Source organism: Nannobrachium achirus (genome assembly GCF_963921795.1).
Source record: "Nannobrachium achirus genome assembly, chromosome: 12".
Taxonomy (NCBI): domain Eukaryota; kingdom Metazoa; phylum Chordata; class Actinopteri; order Myctophiformes; family Myctophidae; genus Nannobrachium; species Nannobrachium achirus.
In genome coordinates this window covers 51,326,056-51,344,813 of record NC_137832.1, presented here as the reverse complement: position 1 = coordinate 51,344,813, position 18,758 = coordinate 51,326,056, and the positions used below count along the sequence as shown (strand labels likewise).

The window sequence follows — 18,758 nt, the reverse complement described above, 5'->3', positions numbered from 1 at the left end:
CAGAAGAGTTCTGACAACCACAACACGTTGAACAATATTATTCTATTCCCCATGCATCCCAAAATATACCAGTTAGGAATGAGCCTGTAGCAATTATTACATAATCACCTAATCGCACTTATTTGAGATGATCATCTATCATCATTTTGCATAATCATCTAAATAGGTTCAATGTTGAAAAATGTTCAAACATTTTCCAGAAAATAGCAGAAATAGAGCTGATCTGAAGAGCTGAAGTATATTATTGAAAGTGTCAGTAATGTCTTGTATATTTAAGTAATCTAACATATTTGCCCAGTGTGATTATAAAGCCTAAAAACCAAAAGGAACAAATTACATTTGTATTCATATGTTCCAATGCTCAATGCTGAAAACACAATTAAATCGCAATTATTTCAGTGAAAATTAATCGTCAACTTAAATTTGTAATCCTGTCAACCCTAGTTAGGAATGGGGAATTAAAAAATGTTTGATTTACATATCTTGTCTCTCTATATTTCATTCTTTTTTGCCCTGAACTTTAATGCCCTGCTTTGTCAAACTACAGTGTCACACAAAAGTGGCAAAACAATTGCTGATCTACAAAGCTCATAAGGCACGCATTGTGACGCGTCGTAACCTTGGCTTGTAGGTGTAGGTCTGATAACTACATTATATCCATTGGACCACACATCCTTTTTCTCCATTTCCTGTAAACCATTTTGGACATATGAGTAGGGCTGTCATTATGACATTTTACATTAACGATTAATTGTCACTCAAATAATTGTGATTTAATTGTGTTTTTGTCATTGACAATTACATTTCTGTTTGGCATGTAGTCTTTGAAGTTGCACATGGCAGATATGGCACATAACCTAAATATTCAAATAAATGAACATTTTTCGATATGGAAATGATTATAACAAAATAATTAAGATTATGTCGATTGGCGATTAGACGATGATGTAATAATTGTGACAGGCCTAGATATGATTTCTGCCTGATAAGAGACACAAGGAGCCTTTGTGTAACTGGTTTGGGTAAAACGTTGACGCCCCCAGTCACTGCTTCACCAACAGGCTCGCAATGTATAAGGGAGGAATCTTCAGAATAAGCCTGTCTCTGCGGACAGCAGACAGCACCTCTGTGCGATTGTATCACTTGCAATCTGAGTTCCCAGAAGTTCTTTTTCTCGCCACTATATCACTTGTATTCTGTAAATAAATACATTATTCTTAACTGATAAAAGGATTTTTTTCCCCGCAAGCCTGGACTGGGAGTGGGGACGTGAACGTCTTATCCCGGTGGTCTTCAACGTTTTCAGGCCAGGGATCCCTTAGTTGAGAGAGAGATGAAGCAGGGACCCCCACAACCTTTTCAGATTCCATATAATTACATTGTTTGACAGCACAATCATCAGTGTATTTTGGATTTATGTCAATTTGTGTTTTCCGATATTTAACCACTTGAACTGTCAATAATTAAAAACATGACCTTTCACTCTGTACTTAGTCTGCTCTTTTTTCCCCTCTACACCAAAGCACTTTGCCAAAAATAGCCGATCTACAAGCTCACAACGCCTTGAGCTGCTATTTTTGGCTAAAGTTCTCAGGATAGGACGCTAGGGTTCAAATGGTTAATATAAAAAAAAAGTTTCTATCACTCAAAGATTTGGAGGACCCCCTGTAGTAACTCTGGGGACCCCCTAGGGGTCCCGGACCCCCTGTTGAAGACCCCTGTCTTATCCAAACATGTTACACGAAGGCTCCTCGCGATAGAGACAATATCACACATACTGTTGTAGTAGAAGTGCTACTTGTAGGTTTACCTATCCATTTGTCGCACGCACGCACGCACGCACGCATGCACAAAACACACAGTGTCCGAGAGCATAGTTTTCTATTTTTGTATACCACTGTACTGCAATGGGTTCTGTTTGCCCCTGAATAGGGACGACCAGCCAGGAAGGCATCATCACGGCTGTACACTGATCCATCAGAGCTGATAAGGCTGCACTCACCAAGACAAAACAAAACAACACCACCTGGAAACATTAAATATCACTTTTATTTATATAAAAGTGCAAGACAGTACAGTACTAACATTAGCTTTAGTTTTAGCTTTAAGGAGCACCTCAACCATTTTCAACCACATCTTCATAAAAGGTCTGCTTATCAAGATAAGGTCCACTAACTCTGCATCTCATCGGTGGACTATGGACAGTTCAGAAACCGGACTAAAAATAGCATCATTGATGGGGATTCCAAGCTAATAGAAACTACAGACATTCTCTCTTCCTGGAAAGTTAGCATGCTGAAATAGAAGACATTTGTTCTTGCATTAATAAACCTTCCAACTGACGATACGGGTACCACAGGTAGGCAGGTTTCTGAACTGTCCACGGCCCCTCCTCTGAGACACTAGTGAGTGGACAGAAATTATGCCATCTTTCAATTTATATGACGAAGATCGGTTGAAAATGTCGAAAATTAAGAAATTCCCTCACAGATATTGCATGGTCACCCAGCTCAGTATAGTTTCAATGTGGGGGCCACCAGGGGGGTGCGGAGAGGGCGGGGGTTTAAAAATAAAAATAAATAAAGCCGTTGAGGAAAATAGCCCAGGACAACGCCAGCTGCGGTTCTGAGCATTGTGGTGTAAGTAGTCTTCTCTGCGTAGTCTGCTTCTGCTTGTGCGTGTTAAAAATGTAAAATACGGTGGCGACTTTCCTCTGCTGGATTTTCAAAACACATGGCGACCCTATCTTCCGGTTATGGGGTGTTGAAATAGGCTTCATCATTTTGGAATTAAGAGAATGAAGATTGACCAGTGTCTACTGATTGCGAAGAGGATGCACTTCATAGGCCGCTATGGTTCTTCTGACAGAGTATAATAGAGCTTGTTAATTAATAATTAAGTTGTTAATTAATGCAAATGAGAAGGAGAGACATGTGGGTTGCGGGCAAATGTTTCAACCCGAACCTCTGTGGCCATCACTGCTGTCGACTGTCGAGCGACCGTCGGTCTGTATGTGAGTGTGTATTTGCACTTTTATAATGCGATGCGACAGCGGACTAGCCGACACCAACTCTGGGCTCCAGAATCAATGGTCTCCTCCACACCCTCCTGTCTTAGCATCAGGGTCTTGAGATCTGTAGTGTTGTTAGCTCCACAGTAAAATGGTAAATGGTGCATTTATATAGCGCCTTTATCCAAGGCATAGCACATAGATTGTGCATTTCATTCCCCATTCACACACACATTGATACACTGATGGCCATCCAAACTATGCAAGGCACCAACCTGCTCATCGGGAGCAATTAGTTAAGTGTCTTGCTCAAGGACACTTCGACACTAACCCTGGGGGAGTCCGGGATCGAACTGCGCGTTCCCAAGCGGCCGCTCTACCTGCTGACACTCCTTGGATTCAGTTTTCAGTGTTATGATGAGGAGCAGCTGTTGTCTCCGCTACAGTGTGGGCGTCAGCGCTGCACCTGCAGTGGTGGTCCGTCCCGGCCGTCCTCTGCTGCACCGCCAGGCCTGTGAGCAGCTCCAGAACCCTGATCTCATGCTCCATGCGGGCCTTCTCCCTGCGCTCCTCCCTGTCGGCCGCCTCCCGCTGCCTGCGTTCAGGGGAGGGGGTGCAATAGTTCATTGAACTCATCATTTTATCCCGACTAAAAACAATAATCGGTTGTCGCTCATTTCGAGAATGAATATGGAATAAATAATCGATCCCTGTTTTGGGCATTAATTTTTGGCGGAAATCCTTAAATCTTTTTAAGAATATCGCACCTGTGCGAAATGAGCACACGCGCATATCTCCTTGCATGGGCGGTTCAGTCCTTGACGTCAGTTACTTTGTGTGTATTTTTATTTGGCTGACACACACAAAGTAAAGCGTAGGAGTGGTTTTCACCGCGCATAGCTGTGCGCCAAAGTATGCAATAACATAGCATCAAGAGTAATTTTAGATTTTAGTGTTGGCTATTAAAAAATAGCAGATATACATATTTGTACTGCACTGCAAGCTTGTACATCTGCTATTTTTAAACAGAAAGAACTACTGGTTTAGAGGGCATTTGTAGAATCCATAGATATAATAAAAAGCTAGATACCTCATTGCCTTAAAGATTGCCTTCCCTTTTTTACAGAGACGCCCCAGAGCTGGAAGAGGCGTCTACCTTTCTATGTCTATGGTAGAAACGGGACCTTTCGTTTGCCAACAGGTCTTAGCTGAACCGGAGGTAGGGAGCGCTCCGCTGTGTTCACTTGGACTGTGTGGAGGTGCCGAAAGTCAGGGGCCGAAGATTTTCGATTCTGTCCCTATCGGTACATAACTCGGACGGCGCAGAGTCGGCTCAAGCGGACTTTGCAGCGTTCGACACGGCGACTCGCTCGCTTTAGCTTGCTCGTCGGCGGTGTCTCACGTGGATCAAGTTCGCTTGAGACGGTGTGTCTATGTCGTCTCCACCGAAAACAAGCGCTCCCTTACATCTGACACCCACCGCGCCCCCACCGCTGTGCTCAGACCAGTTGGGAAACCCACACGCGCGGTAGAATCGGCCTCCGGTCGTAAACAACAAAACCTGGCCCATACCTGCGTTCCTCTCTCTCTAGCCAGTGGGCCAGCAGGTCCTGGTGCCAGCGCGCCTGCTCCTGCCTCTGGCCCTCCAGCTGCAGCAGCAGGCCCCGCGTCTCCGACACCAGCCCCTGGAAGACCTCCGCCAGGTGGCTGAGCGGGGGCTCCAGGGAGGAGGAGGAGAACTGGGGCAGGAGGGGCTGGTGGTGGCCAGGAGCGGAGGAGGCAGGGGGGGCAGGGGCAGGGCAGCCCCCCAGGATGATGGGGTGGACCGGGGGCGGAGGCAGAGGAAACCCAGGCTGGGGTGGAAGAAGAGGAGGTGGAGGTTCAAGCGGAGAGGGAGTACTGAGGTCATCTTCCTGAGGATTACCTGGTGTTGCAAGGAATAACAACGGCAGCAAAATGGGGTTAGCAACAGTAACAGGAAAACAAACACACACAGTTATATATACTGTATATAGTTGAACACCCTTTACGTCTGTATGGTTCAATAAAATATTATTGAACCAATGAAAAGTATTAAGCGCTTCTGACTAAACCAGCTAGTAACTGAACTCCATTGGTCTCTCAAAACAGCTAACTCCACCCGTTAAGCACTTTTTTCTTCATACATTAGAGTGCTATTGAACACCCTTTACGTATGTGGGTTGATAAAAAAAAATTTTTGAACCAATAAAAAGTAAAGTAAAAAGCACTTCGGCCAAAACCTCTTAACTCCACTTGAACTGGACATTTTTAATTTCCTGAAAAACGAAACATTTTGAGTTTTCTCCAGCTGGTTTCTGCCCCGACAGCAGAGATATGAAATATGAATGATAAAACCTCATCACACACAGTACGTACCCCCAGGCTCACGGTGCATAGTCGACTCTAGAAACGCGTTGTGGCGTCTCTCTCGGAGGGGCTGCGACGTCCCTGTGTCGCTGAACTCAAACTCCTCAGTGGAATCCTCCCTGTCGTCCTCCTCCAGCTTCACCTCCGAGTTCAGCGGCCACGAGTAGCGACCGCCGCCCCCTTTGTCCTCGAAAGAACCCAAATGTTGTCTCCCGTTTGTTGTCCCCAACGACGAGACAAAATGGCCGCCACCTCTTACGTCTATCCTAGGGCTGCTGGCGGCGTCTGAGCCTAGACTTCCTGTCCTTTCTGGAGCGGAGCTCACCAAGTGACATGATGCCACCACTAAGCCCTCCATGGGAGCGGGGGGGTGACGCCCGCCGGGTCCCCCCGTCGCCTCCGAAGACCTCCTCCCCAGGACGGCGTCCATCTCGGCGAAGTACTTGAAGGTGCAGGGCTGCGAGCGGTCCACACTTTGCTGCAGCTTGGCCCGCACGTAGTTGGCCTTTAAAGACAGAAAAGATCAGTGTATAAATGCTGGAAAATCTAATAATGTGAAAAAACGTAAGTAGGTCCATCTGAAAAAAAGAAAAATGAAGAAAAAACATATATATATTGTATAGCGCCCGCAAATCATCACTGACTGCGGAAACTTTACACTGGACTTCAAGCAACTCTGACTTCAGGAGGCTGAGTGGTCGTGTGCAATATTGTAATATTTGTAGGTATGGATTTTAGATTTTCATGTGCTGTATGCCATACAAATCAAAATTAAAGCAGGAAAAGGTTTTGAATATTTCACTGCATGCACAATGTATCTAGTTATTGTTTCGTATGAAATTACGGAAAATAATAACGTTTCCACAATATTCTATTTTTTTTTAGATTGATCAGTATATTATAATTTGGCTTATATAAACAACATGTCATATTTAACAGCTGAAACCGTGCCAGAGCATTAAAAAAAGGTTTTGAAATTTGCTAGTTATGCTAATTCCTCACTCATTCACTTCCAGGTTAATGGATTAGGAAAAATCCATTTATCTCAAATTCTTTTCCCAGATTTAGTTTTTGGTCAAACAAGATTCTTTCTGCGGACCCCAACTAACTAAGGAACGCATCATGTAGATAGTTTTTCTTAAACACAAGAAGAGGAAGGAAAAAACAGTCTGCTTTGCCTGCCCTGGCCATGTGCTCTTTGTTTACATCCTGGCAGCATGGTGCGTTCCTGTTGCCGGTAGGAAAAAAAAAGGTAAAAACACAGAAAAGCCGAAAGCAGAGGCGGATGAATCGCTTAATTAATACCTGGCAGTGGCTGTGTTTTCCAAGTCATTTCCATAATCCATATGATTATACTTTAAATACAAATCATATTGTTGACCTATATAATGGATAGTTAGTATATACGTACAATACATACATCTGAAGCTGACCCCATTATTATCTGTCTGTTGGCCTACCTTTAATGTTTTGACGCGGAGCCTGCACTGGTGCGGGCTGCGGGAGAAGCCCAGCTCGCACATGCGGGCGGAGAGGTGCTTGAAGACGTGGCGGTTGCGCAGGTTCTCCGCCAGGCTCTTCTGGATGCGCTCGTCGCTCCAGGCACACAGCAGCACCTGGGTCTCCTCCATGGTCCAGTTGACGGAGCGCTCTGCCTCGCGCTTCCCTGCAGTATTGCGTGACAACAGACAGAAAGTCAGGGGTCGACACTAAGGTCTCAGAGGCACTTACCCATCGGGCAAGTACAGGTCATGCCCACTTGCCCGAAAAGTAAATCGTCCATTATGGAATTATAGGTAAAAATGTAATTACCGTTCAATTATTTATTCATTTTTTTATTTTTTGAACTTTCTGGGACTATGCGATTAAAAAATGTCATACCTCAAATATTATGCCAAATACCTAAATAGCTATGAATATGGGTTCACACTTGTTATTTTATATTTTTAGTGTAATAACAGTGAAAACAGCACATAAGTAGTAAACAGTGCTCTTATTTTACATTCCACAGACCAGAAGACAGAGCGCTCTGGCCACGTTCAGGTGTTTTTAGACAGACATCTCGTGTTGTGTTTATAGAGTTGTGTCTCCTCTCAAACTCCACCTGCCCGAAATTTTTATTTACCTGCCAGGGGTAGACGGGCAACCAACATTCACGTTCACGTTTAGAGCCAAATACATTTATTTCAGTTTGGCTCTGTCTAAACTACAATATGATGTCGTTCAGAGGTTCGGGGGGCAGGTACCGTCATTAATTCGGCTGTTCAGTGCAGCCAAGATTTTGTGACTCCCCGAACCGAACCAAAATAAATTCGGCTCAAAAAGTGGACTATGGGGGGCGCTATGGAGCAACGTACAGAGTAAGACCTGTTTGTCAGAGCTCCCGCAGAATCTAGTCAAAAAATATATTTAAACGGCGTTTAGGACGCAAACTTTTGTTGAACAGAGTTATTAACAGTACAGTGTCAAGTTTGTGGAGGGGAAAGTGTCCTGAATGGCGTATGATTTGAGGAAATTCAAGTTTACTCGGTCGACTGCGCCGCGGCCTGCAGGCAAGGACGCCTCCTCGGATCAAAGTGACCCACACACCGTGTTCAATCAACCCAGCGCCGTCACTCCCAAGAAAGGTTCGGCCATGGATACCACAGTGCTAAAAGCGGACATCATCGCCGCCCTGAGAAGTGATATATCCACGATACTAAGGGAAGAGATAAAGAGTGCCCTGTCCGATGACTTTGATAAACTGAGAAACGAAATGCAGGCTATTAGAACAGAAATTACAAACAGTCACAGTGCTTTTCGTGCGGAACTTGATTCAGTGAAATCAACTGTCAGGGACGTCGAGGGAGGGCTATCTACGTGGTCAGATGAAGTTACTACTCTCCAATCCACTGTTAATATGCTTGAAGGACAGGTGGAGACTTTGAGTAAGAACTATGTGTTAATGGAGGCACGCATGAAGAGGGGAAACGTGCGCATACTAAACGTAGGAGAAACGCCTGGTTCAAGTTCACCCGTGGAAGTAGCTAAGCTACTAAAAGAAGTGTTTCAACTTGATAGAGATATCCGCGTTGAAAGATCACACAGAAGTCTGACAAAGAAGAAGCCAGGAGACAAGCCAAGGATGATCATCGCAAGGCTAAACGACGAGGGAGATGCAGAGGACATTCTGAAGAAGGCTCGGGACGGGAGAAAGCTCCAGTACAAAGGCAGGGCTATTTCAGTGTTCCCAGACTATCCAGAAATCATCGCTAAAGCCAGAAGTAGCTTCACACCGGTCCGCGAATTGCTGAAAGGACGCAGCGATGTACGTTACGGAATAAAATGGCCCGCTACTTTCAGAATTACACACAACAATGTGGAGAAACATTTCTTGGACGCATCTGCAGCTATGACCCATGCCAAGTCAATCACTGACGCTGCAAACGCAGCAGCAGACGATCCACCCCCGCCCGCGTCTACCTGAAGTACAGTATGAAACTATGTATCCTTATAAAAGAGACTAAATCCAACAATAACGCTTAGTACACGATGTTTACTCCCACGAGTGTCTATTGTATATATCCACTGTGGTTATGGCTGTCTTTTAAACAGCAAGGGAGTAGACAGAACGTCTCTTTTCTTTTTTTTTTACATATTTGATTTCATTAATAAGGTCTACTGATACAAGTTTAATGCTGATCCTTCCTCTGCTTGTCCCCTTTTCTTTATTTTTTATCTTAAGCTATTTGTATTAGTTCTGTAAACTCATAACGGTAAACTATGATCAACAGCAGATTAGTGTTGCTGCGCTATCTTTCATCCTCCCTTTTTTCTCTCTCTCTCTCTCTCTCTCTCCTCTCTTTTCTCTCTCCCCTCGAAATGGTGCTGGGTGAGTGTGGGCGCGCTCTCGTGGAGCCGCGCGCACGCACGGGAACGGGCGTGCGAGTGATGCTTTGTACGACCGCGTGTGTGTGTGGGTGGGTGTGTGTGTGTGTGTGTGTGTGTGTGTTTGCTGGTGTCTGTCTGTGTGTGTGTGTGTGTGTGTGTGTGCGTGCGTGCGTGTGTGTGTGTGTGTGTGTGTGTGCGTGCGTACTTATGTGTGGGGCTATGTGTGTGCTTGTTTGTGTGTCGTGGTTGTACGTTACTGGAGGCTCGCGGCCCTTCGGGCCGCTCACATCTAGAGTCCACCCCCGCTTCTTTACTGTAGTGTACTGTGAATGGGGGGGGGGGGGGGTGGGGGGGTTTGGGCATCATTTAGAGTGGGCTCTTGTCCATCTCTCCATACATTCTATGGGAATTATTTGGATTAGATGTTTTGAGTTATCATTCTTTTCCCATTCAAAGCCAAACATTGTAAACACTTTTTTTGTTTGTTTTGTCTGTTAATGTTAATACGGTTACCGTATATAATTAGTAGTGTTTATTTATTTTTTTCTTCTCAATTATCCATTCCATTATTTATTTTATTTTATATTTGTCAGAGTGGGCTCTTGTCCATCTCTCCATATATTCTATGGGAATTACTTTGATTAGATGTTCTGAGTTATCATTCTTTTCCCATTCAAAGCCAATCATTGTAAACACTTTTTTTGTCTGTTATTGTTAATACGGTTATATAATTAGTAGTGTTTTTTTTACTCAATTATCCATTCCATTATTTATTTTATTTTATATTGTTTTGTTCTTGCTGTCATTATTACTATCAGTTCATTCCACCTTTCCTTGCCTTGTTGACCCATCTACCGTAATCTAAATTTGATAATCTCTCGTTCACCCACAAAATGTATAGATATTTGTTTGCCGTAATAACCTAAATTCACAGTTTAATTGATTCTGTGGGAGCCTGAGTGCTCTTAACCCTTGATTCACCTTCTGGGTTTTTGCTTAAGCAATGCCGAACACCTTAGTTCGATTAGCTGCTTGTTTAGCCTTGCAGCCTGGGACTCGGTCCCAAAGGACTGTCCAGACATTGAACCTGTCTGAGTGCAGGGCCTATTTTTCTTTGTGTTCAGTCCTTTTTGTTCGAACCCCCACGTTCCCCGGGGTTTTCATTGTAAGATTGATGGCAACAACAAATCCTTGTCTTTACTCTGTAACTATATATGAAGATTTGCTCATTTTTGTCACCTAATAATTTCTTAAATAATTCAGCTGTTATATTAACTGTAGAATCATTATGTTATACAGATAATACTTGTATAGTATCCTTTGATTATCACTGTAATTCCTTCTCTGCCTCTCACTTCTCCAACCAAGAGTATATATATCATCCGATTACATATAATCGATGTAACTTAGCTGGCCCCCCCTATGTGCGCCCCATATACTGTACACTTACTACACAGTTACTTTGCAAAGTCCCACCTATATTTATAATAATTATGCTAGCAGATCTACAGCTTAACACAACAACAGATGGGGTTACTTAATATTGTTAGCTATAATGTTAAGGGTCTCCACAGTCCTATGAAAAGAAAGAAAATTCTAAATCAGTTAAAACAGTATAAATGCCAAATAGCATTATTACAAGAAACACACCTGTCAGACATTGAACATGAAAAATTAAACAAATCTTGGGCAGATAAGGTGTTTTACTCATCACATGAATCCGGTAGAAAAAGAGGTGTAGCAATCTTAATACACAGACAAATAAATTTCACATTAGATACAATTCACAAAGATTCTGAGGGAAGGTTTATTTTATTAAATGGATCCATTGATGGGATAAAAATTTCTCTCATGAATGTCTATGCTCCTAATGAGGATGACCCAGATTTTATTAAGACAATATTCAATACGGCACTGCAATATAGCACTGGCATTCTTTTAAAGGGTGGAGATTTTAATTGTGTAATGTCGCAGTTTATGGATAAACGGCCTACTCCCAAAACTCCCCCCTCTAGAATGAGCAAAATGCTAAAACACATGTCCTCAGAGACAGGGATAATAGATGTCTGGAGAAGTAAGTTTCCTAGAACTAGAGACTTCACCTTCTTCTCAAACAGGCACTTGTCCTACTCTAGATTAGATTATTTTTTCACACCCAAAGCAGAGATACACAGGATAGTGAATATAAAAATATTACCAATAACTATCTCAGATCATGCACCTGTCTCAGTGGAGTGGGACATTGGCCATAGACCTACTACAAAACAGTGGAGGTTGAATGCATCACTTCTAAATGATAAGGACTTTGTCGCCCTTGTTAACTCTGAACTAAAGAAATATCTTGAAGTGAATACTTCTCCTGAGACATCTCCTCTCATATTGTGGGATTGTGCTAAGGCATACATTAGGGGCAACATAATCTCATATGCTAGCGCAAAGAGAAAGAGAAGGGAACAGAAACGACAGGAATTAGAGAGCAAGGTAGAGAAGCTTGAACAACAACATAAAAGAGCACCCAACCCAGATGTTTTAGTCAGTCTCAACCAAACAAGGAGAGAACTTGATAACCTTCTCTCTGAAAAGATTGAGGGCAATTTAAGATTTACAAATCAAAAGTACTATGAGTTTGGTAATAGAGCCAGTAGATTACTGGCTATAAGACTAAAAAAACAACAGTCGACTAACATAGTACAGAAATTGAAGGAAGGAAACTCAACAATCACAAAACCAGATGAGATATCAAAGGCATTTGCACAATTTTATAAAACGTTGTATACAAACACGGACACATGCGAAAACGATGAGGAATTGGAAACTTTTCTAGAAAATATAAAACTAACAGAGTTATCAGACTACATGTCTAAAGAATTAGATCGCCCAATTGAGTTAGAGGAAGTACTGGATATAATCTCCACTTTAAAAAATAATAAAAGCCCAGGCCCAGATGGCTACATTAATGAGTTCTATAAAACGTTTAAGGAGTCTGTTGCACCTCTATTATTAGAAGCATATCATCACGCTCTAGAATCTGGAACGGTGGCTCCCTCCTGGAGAGAGGCAACAATAATTGTGATCCATAAAGAGGGCAAGGACCCTACTAAATGCCAGTCATATAGGCCTATCTCACTTCTGAATACTGATATGCGTATACTAACGACTATCTTAGCCAGACGAGTAAACAAGATTATCAATATCGTTATCCACCCTGATCAAACAGGATTTATAAATGGAAGATACTATGGAGATAACATCCGAAGGTTACTAAATATAATGACATACCCTAAAGTAAAGGAAAAAGAAGTGATGCTATTGTCCCTCGACGCTCAGAAGGCTTTTGATAGGGTCTCCTGGCAGTACTTATTTCAAACTTTAAAGAGATTTAATTTTGGACCTAATTTCCTAAAATGGATACAAACCTTATACTCTAGTCCACAAGCTGCAGTCAAAGTTAATGGCTTCTTAGCTGACAGATTCACATTAGAACGAGGCTGCAGACAAGGTTGTGCCCTCTCTCCTCTACTTTTTGCGATAAGTATTGAACCATTAGCGCAGTTGATAAGAGACGATAATAGTATTAAAGGGGTAACGATTAATGAAGAACAACACAAAATATCACTATACGCCGATGATGTATTACTCTACTTGACAGAGCCTACAACAACAATTCCATATCTAAAAACACTTATCTCCAAATACGGGTATTATTCAGGATATAAAATAAATGTTGATAAAACAATGGCGATGGATATTAGTGGAAAAATTTCACAAATATTCAAGACTCAGAGCGAATTTAGATGGCCTAGTGATGGCATTAAATATCTTGGAATCTATATTCCAATATCCTTAGATAATCTATACGACACTAATTATACAAGATTAATTCGGAAAATCAGTGAAGATTTAAATCGATGGTCAGTGCTTCCCCTTTCACTTTTGGGTCGAATAGAAAGTATACGGATGAACGTTTTGCCTAGGCTGCTCTATCCATTTCAGATGCTCCCTTTAGATATCCCTAAATCTACTTTTGATAAATTGGACAGACTGATCTCAAAATGTATATGGCAGGGGAAACGCCCAAGAGTAAGACTAAAAACACTACAACTATCTAAACAGAATGGGGGATTGAAACTCCCAAACCTAAGGCACTATTTCTGGGCAGCACAATTGAAACCATTGACCATTTGGCTCCAAGATGCAACATATACCCGTTGGCTGAACATTGAAAAGAGCCTCTGTACGGTTCCCCTTGACGCTATGCCCTTCCTAGAGGCCCCACTGAAAGTGGAACAAATGAGTGAATGGACTAGAGTCACCCTTAAAATCTGGAAGAAAATAAGATCGTCCTTTGGAGTATCTGGACAGATCATTTCATTAACACATATTGGATATATAAAGGAGTTTATACCCAATCAACTAGATGCAGGTTTTAGAAATTGGACAGCACATGGTCTCACAAGTATACACCAACTATGTGGGAGGGATGGCCTTAAATCATTTGAACAACTGAAAATTGAATTTGACCTCCCTAAGACGGATTTCTATAGATACCTGCAGCTAAGACACTTTTTAACAAATCATAAAGATTGGAAGAATGCCATGAAACCCACCCCAATAGAAGAACTTCTGTTAATATTTGAATTTGATGAGGAGAGGAGGGTAATTAGAGACTTTTATCAACTTTTTCTAGATCTGTCTCCTAACAATTCCATATATATAAAGGAAAAATGGGAAGCCGAATTGGGTATAGACATACCATCAGATCAATGGGAAGAGATATGCAGTGAAGCACACTTGGTAACTAATTCGAATACTTGGAGGGAATTTAAATGGAAAGTGATAACTAGATTTTTTAGGACGCCGGTGATTATGGCTAAAATGGGACCGACTCATTCTAATAGGTGCTGGAGGGACTGCGGGGCACATATTGGTAACCACACTCATGTATTCTGGACCTGTCCCAAGTTAAGACTATTTTGGAAGGAGATCTCTGAGGCACTGATGGAAGTCTTTGGTCAAGCTTTTGATGTAGATCCCATGGTAATGTTGTTGGGAATGGTACCTGAGGGAATAGAGGGCAGAGCCAAAATATATTTACTCCATATACTACTCACAGCGGCCATAAAATGTATTACAATTAAGTGGTTGAAACCGGACCCTCCAACATACAACATGTGGGTGGCTAAGGTACGTGAAATTTATCAAGTGGAACAAATTACTTACGCCCTAAGACTTCAATCGGACTTGTTCTTTAAAAGATGGACTCCAGCTACACCAATTTTGATGGATCAAACTTCTTCTGTTCCCTCAAATATAAATGTTTTGATTTCTCATTCTGCCCCAGCTCTCTCAATACCTTCCCACTTAGACTCTCTCTCCTCTGCCATATTCACATAGAATTCACATAGAATACACTGTTCTACTGTATCATCTATTCCTAATGTGCGTTTTTCGAGTGTGCTTTTGGTTTGTTTGTTTGTTCGTTTGCTTTTTTGCCAAATAATCTCTATTTCCTTTTTTTTTTCTACAAGTGGTATACAGCTGAAAAATGTATAAGAAAAAAAAAACAAAAAAAAACAGTTGTGAAAATATGTTTATTATATTTGTACAAGTTGCCAAAACTGAAATAAAAACAAAGTTCAAAAAAAAAAAAAAGTGGACTATGCATACTTGCATAGGCCCTTTGTGTCAACGTCTGAGACAGATAGACAGACCTTTATTGATCCCTGTGGGGGATGCATGTGTCATCACACACAGCCCGCAATAAGCATGAAAACACAATGATAGAGGTAAGAATAGGGTTACTAGGTTAGCGTAATGAGTAAACTATTAACCTGTTAAGAGGCCCATTCTACAAATGCCTTCTAAACCAGTGGTTCTCAAACCTTGTTTGTGCCAAGGAGGGAGGACTCCCAAAATGAAATTATAGATCGGCTGCAAGTTTGAGGTTTATGCTCTGACATTCGGGAAGGTTACTTTCATTTTCATTCTCACCTTCTTTTGTTAGTTTGTTTCTTTCGGTCTGGGTTTTGTAACTTAACACCCCTGTTTCAGGTGTGGGCACAGCTGTCCTCCGTAAATATGTAATTTCCCAACCGTAGTTTCGATCTGATACACACAATAAAAAGCCCCTTTCATTTCATTCTCTCTCCTTGTGTGTGAGTGGATCTGTTTCATAACATATCCATAAACCTTTAGCATCAATACGGTTTTGTTTTGATACACCTTCATTTTCTAACTCTCCTTTAACAGGGCAGCACGGGCTCAGGAGGTAAATACACAATGCTTTCGGGGACCCTTGACATGAAAATGTTTGAGAACGACTGGCTTAACCCATTAAGTTTACACATGTCTTCTAAATGATCCTAACAGTTTTCAGAAAAACGTATGTCACTTTACTATATATATCAGTGTCATATATCAAAATATTTTGTTCCAGGGACCCCCAGAAGCAAAGATTTTAGTTAAAAATGTAAAATATATTCATATAGCATGTACACATTAAAAGATTCGCACAAATTTGCAAAATGTTTTTGAAAAGCCAAAGAAATCTAAAATGACTTGGTGCTTTCCTGCTTTTATGGGTCAAATTTCCAAGAGTCGCCTCTGGCCTGCGTGAGATGTAAAAGAAAAGAGGATTTTTTTAGATGGGGTTTCCCCCACCTAAACAACAGTTTAATATCAAGTTATACAGGAAGTTAGGGGGGGTTCTAGGGTGGTGTGACATGCATCACAGGTTTCCAAGAAAAACACGGAACAGAACCAGGGGACTTTGCAGTATATGTGGGCAACTGGGCATGGCTGGCACCCTCCTGGCAAGCCCCAAACGTGATGACGATATATGACAGTGGTCTTCAACCCTTTTCATGTCAAGGTCCATTATTTATTGGGCTTACTGAATTATTCTAGAATTCAATTTAAACCTGCATTTTGGTCTAAATCAGTAGTTCTCAAACCTTAAAATGTCAAGGTCTCCACTTAACTCTGACAGTATTACGAGTCCATTTGGTTTCATTTGTATACTGTCAGAGTTACATACTTGTAAAGTTCAATTTAGACCTCCCAAAAGGAACCCAGAGAGTCTAGTTTTTGTCAAGTAACTTTAAAAACAACCAAAAAACAAACGTGAAAAAATAATTGTGATAAAATCGTGTATCGTGATACAGGGAAAATATTGTGATATTGTATTTTTCCATATCGCCTACCCCTAATTGGGCATTTGAGCCACGGACCAGCATTTTGATGAGATTTAGCCTCTCAGATAGGATTTTGTCCACAAGTCCATGGATGCTGTATTGATGTTGGTACCAATAGTAGATAACAGTGAAACCTAAATGTTTAACACTTGAGAGCATGAAATGGAACCAAATGGACCTGTAAGGGTCCATTTGGTTCCATTTCCCGAACCACTGTTTGAGAACCACCGTTATACGAGACACTGAATAATATAGATGGTTCATAGTATAGATAGGAGAACACAGCTATACTCTCTGTCATCTGTATGACAGCTATAGAGCATCGCAGCGGAAGTGGATTCCTGGGGTCACTTAATATTCCCCATTCATTTTCGCCATAGACTTTTACAAAAATATTTATAACAATTATGTTAAGCCTCGAACCAAGCCATCCAGGATGGAGGTGAATCATGATCATATAACCTTTTTTTCTATGAAAAGAACATTTTGAAAATCGCTAAACAAAGGGTAGTTATTAAATGTAGTATATCAAATAATGTAATATTAAAATATGTTTTCACATAGGATCAAAGGTTATATGATCATGATTCACCTCCATCCTGGATGGCTTGGTTCGAGGCTTAACATAATTGTTATAAATATATTTGTAAAAGTCTATGGCGAAAATGAATGGGGAATATTAAGTGACCCCAGGAATCAACTTCCGCTGCGACGCTCTATGGTGACATTAATGTCATTCTGTGACTTTCAGAAAGTCAGTGTACAAATTAAACTGGGTAAGGATGATGGGTCCTTGGTGATAGCTGTGGATCAGGTATTTTATCTCTCTAGTCTGACTTTTACTCGTATAGCTTTGACAATGTCAAAATAAAAAAATCTAATGGTGGTGGGGGAGGGGGGTATATGTGTGTGTGAATGTTTCTATGTACAGTATGTCTGTAAACTACGCACGCACGCAAGCACGCACGCACGCGCGCGCGCACACACACACACACACACACACACACTTTGAGGTGATTCCATAAGGTTTATGTAGCTAGCTAGCTAAATTAATACAAAAAACTACCCTCAAAATCAGCTTAACTTAGCTATACTTTGTCTATTCTCAAAAGTAATTTTGAAAAGATTAATAACAACACAAATCTTCTCTCTTGCAACATGTCCACGGCCATAGATATGACATCAACTTGACTTTGACATGAACGTGTTTTCAAGAACCACTGTCTTCTGTAGCTGTGTTGTTAGCAGTTAGCAGCATATGGCTAACGCTTGTATGCATGGCTTGTTGTTTTGTGTGTGACTCATGGTGTGACTCTCCACACAAACTAAACACAATTGTTTTGCAGACAGACAGCGAAAGAAAAGAGGCGTTGTTGACGTTCTTACGTTTGGAAGAGGTCGACACGGAGTTGTTGTAGTTGTTTGAGATCGGAGGGTTCATGTTGACTGATGTGCACAGATCTAAACAATATCAACAGTCCACCCACAGTGAGTCCTGCTGCTTCCGGTCTGACTGGAGTTGTGTGCGTGACGTCACCGCGGAGAGAGAGCAGAGAGAGAGCGCTCCATGGTTGCCATGGATACCTGACAACACGAGGAGCAAGTTGAACTTTAATATTTCACCATCATATTCTATTCATAATGTTGGTGTTTTTGTATTCTAAATGTTATCTTCTGTTTTGTTAAAATACTAAACATGCTGTATATTGTATGTGACTGCAGTGCAACTCGAAAATTGTCAAAAGACATAGGTATTTGTCTGTCATCTAATATCGCAATGAAATGAGTACAATGGACCCCAATGTAAACAGCATGGTGCTTTCTTCTTGGGTTTAAATCCTATTTATAGACCGTGTATCTGTGTGCTTTTCCTATGCAAATAGCCTCGGAAACCCAGGCTTCTTTGGCGATATGCAAACTGCAAATATAAAGTAGGCTATTCAATCAATACTGTTCTGAACCTTGTTATTTTTCTTTTTAGGAGGTAATAAAAGTATCCAACCACTCAAACCTGACATATTTCGTTGACAGGTGAGTATTCGCGGCTCCCAGACACGGACAAATGTGTCCGTGGGGCGGGCCGTGGTAAGACTTATAATGTTCTTATTTTGTTAATGTAGCCTAATTTTGCGATGAAAGTATTTACTGTACAGATATGAACTGCTATTTAACTTAATAATACAAAAATACTACCTAGCAAACCTTATAAAGTCATTTTTGAGCGGTGCTTAGTGCTCCTACATCTGGCTTTGTGTGTATGTATGTCCGTCCTTATGTGTTTTGAGCATGTATAGCCT

At 41.5% G+C, this 18,758-nt stretch overlaps 1 protein-coding gene across 1 annotated transcript; it reads right to left on the bottom strand.

Annotated features, from left to right (window-relative positions):
- Window positions 1-2,097: 2,097 nt before the first annotated feature.
- Window positions 2,098-17,960, bottom strand: LOC308296160 (uncharacterized protein). The gene is made up of 5 exons (XM_080739315.1): window positions 17,848-17,960; window positions 6,859-7,064; window positions 5,408-5,903; window positions 4,583-4,934; window positions 2,098-3,605 (listed from the first exon to the last, which is right to left on the bottom strand). Exons 1-5 carry the CDS (start codon window positions 17,900-17,902, stop codon window positions 3,410-3,412), a joined length of 1,305 nt encoding a protein of 434 aa, XP_080595441.1. The 5' UTR covers window positions 17,903-17,960; the 3' UTR covers window positions 2,098-3,409.
- Window positions 17,961-18,758: the final 798 nt, after the last annotated feature.